We start from the raw sequence: 7,883 nt of genomic DNA, 5'->3' as shown, positions 1-7,883 counted from the left end.
GGCCCTTGCACTCCAGTTTGGGCGACAGAGTGAGACTCCAACTCAAAAAAAAAAAAAGAGGTGATGCCAGGCAAATGTGGGGGCAGGTTCTGCCCATCCCTCACCTCCAAAAATCCGTGGTGCACTTATTGTACCTTCCAAAACTTAGAGTCACCACGCTCAGCCCGTTCAGTGGCATCTTACGCCCCTCCAGCAATTCTGGGCTCTCCATTGATATTAGAATCCTCCAGGGCCTTACTGAGCTCCCAAACCCTCAGGCCCTCAGGGATGCATGCCCTCACAGCAATGCACAAACAGGGCCAGCTGGCTTCTGCCATTCCCTTTACTCTGCCCATCCTGCCCCAGACTCTTTGCACATCCTCTTCCTGTGTTTCCATGGTCCTCTTCCTGTTGCCTAACTTGCCTGCTTAGCCTAGTGCCAGCTCCTCCAGACCGCCTACCCTGCTCTTTGTTCTCATGGTTCCTGGGTCCAGGGCCTGCACAGTCCAATCAGGACTGGCTGAAGGAAGGTGTAATAAACCTACAGGGCTTTTCTCCAGGCAGAGCCAGTGTTTTGGGCAGCAGAGGCCCTACCCGTCTTCCCATCCACTGCTTCCCAGCCCACAGCAGGGGGGGTCAGCCTCACCTGCCCGGCAGTCCACACTCTGCTCCTTCAGCTCTGGGAAAAAGCTCAGGAAGGAGTCCAGCAGGTCCTGGGCCACCACGCTGGTGAACTTGTACTTCTCCACATAGGCCTGTGTGGCAGAGGCAGGGCCTCAGCAGGCCTGGAGGAATAGCGCACATGCAGCGCCAGCAGAGCTGAGGCCTGCACAGCACTTTAGGGTATATGCCGAGGGGCCTGCTGGGACCATTGCAGGGGTAAAGGTAGTGAGCGAGTGGGCACTGTAGAGGCAGTACCCATCACATGGCCCCTGCTGAGTGGCTGAAACAGGAAGGGTGGGAAGAGGGAGAAGCCACCCCAGGCGTAGCCCCAAAGAAAGACAGGCCAGGTCCTAGCTGGGCTCCCAAGCCCCCAACAACTCCACCCCTCTACCACCAGGAGAAGGGGTGGCACTGTGAGCTGGGGAGAGGCTTGGGCAGGCCTGTCCTGGGCAGGGGGCTTACTCGGAGAAAGTCATCAAAGCGCTGCGGGTCTCCGCAGAGCTGGGACAGGTAGTACACGAAGCAGTAGCCCTTCTCGTAGGTGAACAGGTTCATCAGGTGACTGGGATTCACTCCTGCAAGGGGACACCCTGTCTGGACTGGCACCCAAACTTGACTGTGTTCCGGGGGATGCACAGGGGTGGTGGTCAGGCACTGAGGAGCTGGAAGGGCTGAGGGCCACTGCTCCCCTGGGAGTATGGTGATGGGGCCTGCCCTGCCCAGGGGGTCCTGGGGGAGACTGAGAACCCACACACCATGGTGACTGGTGCTCAGAGCCCATAAGGCAGCAGCAGGCTGAGGGAGCCTGGGGAGGTCTCCCCTGAGCCAGGGGTGCTCAGCCTGGCCTTGGCAGGATTCCAGGCATGGTGGGGGACAGAAAAGCCCCAGCTGGAGCAAATGAAGGGCAAGCAAGAAGGCCATTAGGGGGACATCCACAGGGGTCCCAGAGCAGTACCTGGCTCCAGCTTGACCTGCAGCTTGCTGACCGGGCTGTCTTCTCCCAGAAGTTTCATCTGCCGGTGCAGAGCATCCAGACGGAAGGCTGTCTCCAAACAGGTGAAGGCAGCACCTGGATGGGGTTGGAGAGGCAGGGGAGAGATGAGAGAGGGTAAAGGGAGCTTGGGGAAAGCAGGGGGAAGCAGAGAAGGGAGGGAGATGCAGGGGGAAGCCTGGGCATCTGCAGCATGGCGGGGGGACCTTACCCTGGAGCCCCTCGCACAGTGCCTGGGACGTCTGGTGGCCACTCCCCTACTCCCCGTGGGCCATACCATATGTCTCAGTGGTGATGCGACGCTGGGCATAGGTGGCCAGGCCCTCACTCAGCCACATCTCCTCCCAAGTGGCATTGGTGACAGCATTGCCAAACCAGCTGTGGGCCACCTCGTGGATGACATCAATGACCAGGAACTCATCACTCTCCAGGATGGAGGAGATGATGAAGGTGAGGCAGGGGTTCTCCATGGCCACGATGGGGAAGGAGGGTGGCAGGAAGACAATGTCATACCTACACCGGGGATGAGGGTGGTGGTGAGGGTGGTGGGCCTTGGGGCTCAGCTCCTGTCCCAGGACCCTCACATCACCCCCCAACCCAGGGGGAAGCAGTGAACATCACTTCCTCCCCAGCAGATGGGGGCAGGGCACCCAGGAGTCAGACAGGGTGCTCCCCATCGCTTCCCTCTTCCAGTCAGCCTTGGCTCCAGTACCTCAGGACCTACCTGCCCCACATGTATGGCCCATACAGCCGCTCGGCTGCACTCAGCCACTGCTCCACTGCGCCCGACAGCTTGCTGGTAGCCATGGGCAGAAGGCACGGCTCAGCCCACACACGGCTCCTTTCACAGGGCAGAGAAGGTGGGCTGAGGCAGACGGGTCTCACTCACCCTACCAGGCCCTCCCACTGCCTCTGGGGCTCCAACAACACCCACATCTTATCAGGCCTGGCTGACAGCCCAGCCTACAGCCCGCCCGCTGCCTCACTGGATAGGCCCCCACGCTGATACTTCCCGCATTGAGAGCAGAGCCTTATTCTGAGGGGCTCATTTAGTTTTCTTTGTCCCTGTATTGAAGGAATCCACGAGGGTGTGAGGGTGTGCCAAGCTGTGAGGTGGTCTTGGTGGTGAGGACAGGCTAGCAGGGCAGGCACTGAGCAGGCTAGGGTGCAGGGTCTGAGGGCACATGGGCGAGGAAGACCTGGCAGGGGTGACCCTGGCAGTGGCACCAAGGCCCAAGGCACCTGGAGGCCAGTGGGGGTCCTCAGTAGGGCAGCTGTGATGAAGGTTGCAGGCCCAGTCCTTGGTGGCCCTGGACAGCAGTGGGAGGAAGCAAGAGGGAGGAGGTTCTACCTTGGCCCGATGTCCGCCGGCTTGAGGTCTCCGGCCACCAGGGCCACGAGGTAGGCGGGTACGGGGTGCTCCATGTGGAAGTGGAAGACACCTTCCTCCTCCACATATGTGCTCTGGGTGGCACTCATCAGCACCTGCACTCCTGATGGGGCCTGCGAGGAGGCTGGACTGAGGACCAGGTAGCCCACCACCAGGGGACCCACATCCCGGGTCTAGGGAAACCCATGTCTTTAATGGGTAACCCAATGCCCCTGGTCAGAGAGCCCCATATTCACAGTAGAAAACCCCACATCTACATCCCTGGTGTAAGGGAATCCACAACCTGGGTCAGGGAACTCCATGTCTAGGAAACCCCACATCCTCAATAAGAGAATCCCATACCCCCATCAGGAAACCACAATGTGGGTCAGGGAACTCCATATCCATGATAGGGAGCCCACATTCCCATCAGGAAACCCCACACCCTCCATCAGAGAAACCCATAACCTGGATAAGAGAATCCCATGCCCCCCATCAGGGAGCCCCACAACCCAGACCAAGAACCCCATATCTACAACAAGGAACCACATATCCCCCACCAGAGAACCCCCTAACCTGAGTCAATGAACACCACATCTATTACAAGGAACAACACAACCCCTATCAGGGAGCCCCACAATCTGGGTCAGGGAATCACAGTTCTGTCAGAGATTCTCTCATCCAATCAAAGAACCCCCATCCTACACTGGAAACCCCAAGCTCCCAGTCTTTAAACCTCTTACCCAGTTGGAAGGAGTGCTGCCAAGCTTGGGTCCAGTGACCCACAGTCCCTACCAAGAATCAGCATCTCCATCTCCCTTGTTAGGAACCTCTGAAACTCCATAGGGGCTCCACCCTGGGTCTGGGATCTGGACCCTGTCAGTTGCATTGGGGGTACCCTGGCCTGCCCTTTCACTGGACAGTGGGGAAGGTGGGTTCCTAGGACTGTAGCCTGGTGGCAGCTGGGGCCACAGTCTAGGCAAGTGGAAGTGAGGAGGAGGTCCAGCCAGGTCGCTGGGCTCAACCCTCTTTGTGGCATCCCAGGAGGCAGAGGGTGGGCAGGGCTGGCCCAGGAGTGGGACAAGGATGATATGTAGACCCTGACCTTGACGACGGCTGAGTAGGTGCACTTCACTGCGGGCGTGTCGAAGCATGGGAAGAAGGAGCGGTTACACACAGAGTGGCCTTGGGTGAAGACGAAGGGCTTGGCACAGCCATAGGTCAGCTCCGGGTCCAGCCACCAGATCTGTGGGCAGGGTGGTGCATCAGCAGATGGCCACCCGGCTCAGGTTCTAGGCCCAGCTGCCAGGTAGCGAGGCTCTGGGAGGGCCCAATGGCCTGATTGATCTCATTGAGCTCATCAAGGGCCAACAGCCACTCCTGCAGCCTTTATTTGCCCACCTGGGCAGGGGAACAACAGGGATAGGTGACCCAGAGTGTGACCTGAGATGCATCACCAGGTTCAGCCCTCGTTCCAGGTAGAAGGAGGGCCATGTGTGGGGAGTCAGCAGAGGGAATCTCCCAGCCCATGCTGGGGCAAAGGAAGGGAAAAAAAAAACCAACAATGGCATTACCCAAGCTTCCAGAGGGAAACCAAGGTATGGTCAGAACACCCTGAGTCCAAATTCCTACAGGCATGCAGTCAGTTTGGTCTTAGCTAGGAAAGGGAGCCAGAATATGGAAATGTTCAGAAACCAGAGCTTTCTGGTCACACATGCTGGCAGGGAGTAGCAGGCCTGAGCCCAGGGCCACCCAAGATGCGAGTCCCCTTGCCAGAGGGGACTCCAAAGGGAGACAGGCCAGGGACAGTGAGCAATGAGTGGAGGCCAGGGGCTATAGCGAGCACTGTAGAATAGGTGTGCTCCTGGCGGCTGGTGCCTGTTGCCCACCTCTCACCCATACCATCGCTGTTGAGGCTTTCCTTGCCCTCATATGCCAAGGCCAGACTCCCGCCCCACCGAGAGCCTTCCTGCAGTCTGGTCCATCGCCATCTTGCCATGCCCCGTCTCACCTTCCACCCAGGAATTCTGACCTTTCCAATGAGTCTGGGAGGAGGACTCTCTTCCAACAGCAGCCATGTCACAGTCGTCCCGAGTTGGCCCTGAGCCTCACTTCCAACCCTCCCCTCTGCCAGGACAAGATCGTCGAAGCAAACTAAATTGCTCCACATCCACTTCAGTGACCAAGTGCACACAGATTCCCCCCAGGACCACAAAGGTAAGACACTTCCTGACACTCCTCTAAGAGTGGACGAACGGATGATGGCCACTATGGAGGTGGTGGATCCCAGACCCAGAAGGGCTGCCTTTCTCCCAGACCCAGCCAGATCCCTGCCAGCTTTCACGGACCTCTTGAAAACTTCCTTTGGCTGCCCTGTCCCTGCCCGCTCATGGCAGCAAGTCTGCAGAGGTGTCTTCCTTTCCTGCTAAGCCTCTAGGCTGCCCCAGGTGTTCAGACTTAGGCCAGTCTGGGAAGCCTGTTCAACAATGCAGCCTCCCTCCAGGGCCCCGCCCCAGAGCTCCAGGCTCCACAGGGCCAAGACCCAGGAATCTGTATTGAGGAGTGGATCTGCTGCAGGTGGTGTTTGGCCTATGCTGGCAGGACAGACCCCCATGGTTTCCCAAATGCCCTTCAAGCTGCACTTCCCCACTCACACCTGCTCCACTCCTGTAGTCTCCCCCTACCCTCCCTGAGGCCCTTCTCAGGCTTTGCCCAGCTCTGGCCTCCTCTCCACACTGCTCATGTCCACCCTGAAACTTTGGTGGGCTGCCTGTCTTCCCAGAGACCAATGGGGTCCATGGTCATCCCTCAGAGTGAGGAGTTGGGGCAGACTCTCCTTTCCACAGGCTGGGCCCTGTCCCACAGGTAGGTCACCAACCCATGCCCAGGAACTCAGGGAGCAGTTGCTATCAGGTTGGCAGAGAAAAAACTGGCCTAGAGACTCTAGATACTCACTGCAGGGCAAGAAGAAAGCTGTTCTTGCTGGGGTGGGGGGTGGGATGGGGGTGCAGGAATGGGGTGCAAAAGGCATGGGCCCCAGAGTCTGCAGCATCTCCAAACTGCCTCTGGGGGTTTCAGGCCCATGGATAGGGCCTCCCAGGGAGCCCAGAGAGCTTCTGCTACATCTTCCCTGGCACAGAGACAAGTGTTCCACAGTAGCGCTCATGTGCAATGGTGGGTGCTCAAGGTTAGAGCCAAAAACACTCTGACTTCTGCAGGTGGGCCAACTCATAGGCCACAGCAAGCCAGGACCCTTGTCCCTAGGCTGCCAACCCTGCCACTAAGACTGTGATCACGCCACCCTTCCTGGCAAGAGTACCCAAAGGTCACTTAGCAGGCCATGGACAGTCCGGAAACAAAGGCCACACTTGCTCATCTGGACTGTCCACATCAGCCTGTTAAGGGCCCCAGTCCCACCACTCTGCAGGTCATAGTCTCGGGTGGAGCAGATACATGGGCTCCAAGTTCACAGGTGAAAGCCAGGGAGAAGCCCATTCCTCAGTTCTCGCTTGTCTTGCAGAGAGACATATCCACCACTTGTCAGAGCCCTAGAGTACCGCACACCCACAGGGGCTCTGAGAAGAAGTTGAGGTGGCAGGTCCTGCTCAGGGCTCCTGGGACATGTGCAGGAAGGCCACAGGTGTGCATCTGGTCTGGATTCTTCCTGCCCTTTGTGATCCCTGGCCTGACACCTCTCCAACAACACCCTGTCCACTTGCGTGCCATGGGCAGTGACAGATGGACCTCCCAGGGCTGTGTATGTGTGTTGGTTGTGGCATGTGTGCTGTCCATACCATTTGGGGATCATGTGAACCCCCATGTCACGGGAAGGAAAGACCCTGCTCCACTCTAAAAGCCGGAGGTAGAGGGGGGTGCTGCAGTCAGTGCTCATCTTGGGCTACCTGGTCTTTCTGCAAGTCGTCTGGGATGCTGGGTACCTGGTAGCCAAAGCCCTGCAGAACCTATGAGTGTCTGTGCTGGGGTTGTGGGGTCTACTGGCCTCAGCACCCAGCCAGTCAAGAGAGCCCAAAGCCAAGCATCACAGCCTACCTACCTAGCCCTGTCCTCTACCTCCTGCATGGACTCATCTGTCCCTCATTCCACCTCCAGAAAACAGACCCAGGTGTCCTCAAGCCCTCTCAAGGCCAGGGTCACACAGAGGTCCTTCAGCATCTGACACTCCAGCCCACCCCTCGGTGCCAGGCTCCAGCAGATGTGCAGCTTGGCAAGTGCAAGAAGCTGTCCGCAGCCACGGACAGAACACCTCAACGGGAGGCATCTCCGGTGACATGCTGTTCCCTGACCCCACCGGGCCAGGACTCCGGGGTCTAAGCAATGCTCCCAAGGGCTGGACAGCAACAGGTAGGAATCACCAAAAGCATCTGGACTGCACTCCAGAGCCAGCCTGCCTCTACTTCTCTGCAAGTGGCCCAGACCCACGCTGCCTGCTCAGGTGCAGGGTGCGGATTCGCGTCCCTTGGCCTGGCAGCGCAACGAGACGCCGCCAGGAGAGTCCCCGCGGATCGGCCCGCAGCCCCGGTGCACCCCTGGACTCACGGCGGGGGCGTCAGTAGAGGTGTAGCGCAGGATGACCTGGAAGGGCTGGTGCGCCTGCAGCTCGGGCGGCAGCGTGACGGTGAGCGAGGAGCCGTAGTCGGTGAAAGGGTCCACCCTGAAGGCCAGCGGGCAGCAGGCGGGCTCGGCGCCGGGCGTCTCCGGGAAGGCGGGTAGCGGGGGCGGCGGCGCGGGCCCGGGGGCGGGGAAGGCGAAGGCGCAGGGCGTCTCGGCAGCGGCGGGGGCGCGACGGAAGGCGGCCGAGTGCAGGCGCAGGGCCGGGTGCGCATCGAGCACGAGCGCGCGGGGCGCGGGCCGCAACGCGCA

The 7,883-nt window shown here is 59.4% G+C and overlaps 1 protein-coding gene across 1 annotated transcript in view; it reads right to left on the bottom strand.

The window, feature by feature from the left end:
* Positions 1 to 7,883, bottom strand: part of RNPEPL1 (arginyl aminopeptidase like 1) — a 12,826-nt gene that overhangs the window by 4,677 nt on the left and 266 nt on the right. Inside the window, exons 2-9 of the mRNA XM_008054250.2 lie at positions 7,560 to 7,883; positions 4,108 to 4,248; positions 2,985 to 3,136; positions 2,358 to 2,474; positions 1,911 to 2,146; positions 1,598 to 1,711; positions 1,105 to 1,217; positions 626 to 734 (exon numbers count right to left, since the gene is read on the bottom strand). Of these exons, the coding sequence (XP_008052441.1) occupies positions 626 to 734; positions 1,105 to 1,217; positions 1,598 to 1,711; positions 1,911 to 2,146; positions 2,358 to 2,474; positions 2,985 to 3,136; positions 4,108 to 4,248; positions 7,560 to 7,883 (1,306 nt within the window). The remainder of the gene's footprint in view (positions 1 to 625; positions 735 to 1,104; positions 1,218 to 1,597; positions 1,712 to 1,910; positions 2,147 to 2,357; positions 2,475 to 2,984; positions 3,137 to 4,107; positions 4,249 to 7,559) is intronic.

The sequence above is a fragment of the Carlito syrichta genome, unplaced genomic scaffold, assembly GCF_000164805.1.
Source record: "Carlito syrichta isolate Samal-C Ts95f unplaced genomic scaffold, Tarsius_syrichta-2.0.1 Scaffold289289, whole genome shotgun sequence".
Taxonomy (NCBI): Eukaryota; Metazoa; Chordata; class Mammalia; order Primates; family Tarsiidae; genus Carlito; species Carlito syrichta.
The sequence above is the reverse complement of the archived record's forward strand: the minus strand, read 5'-3'. Positions and strand labels throughout refer to the sequence as shown.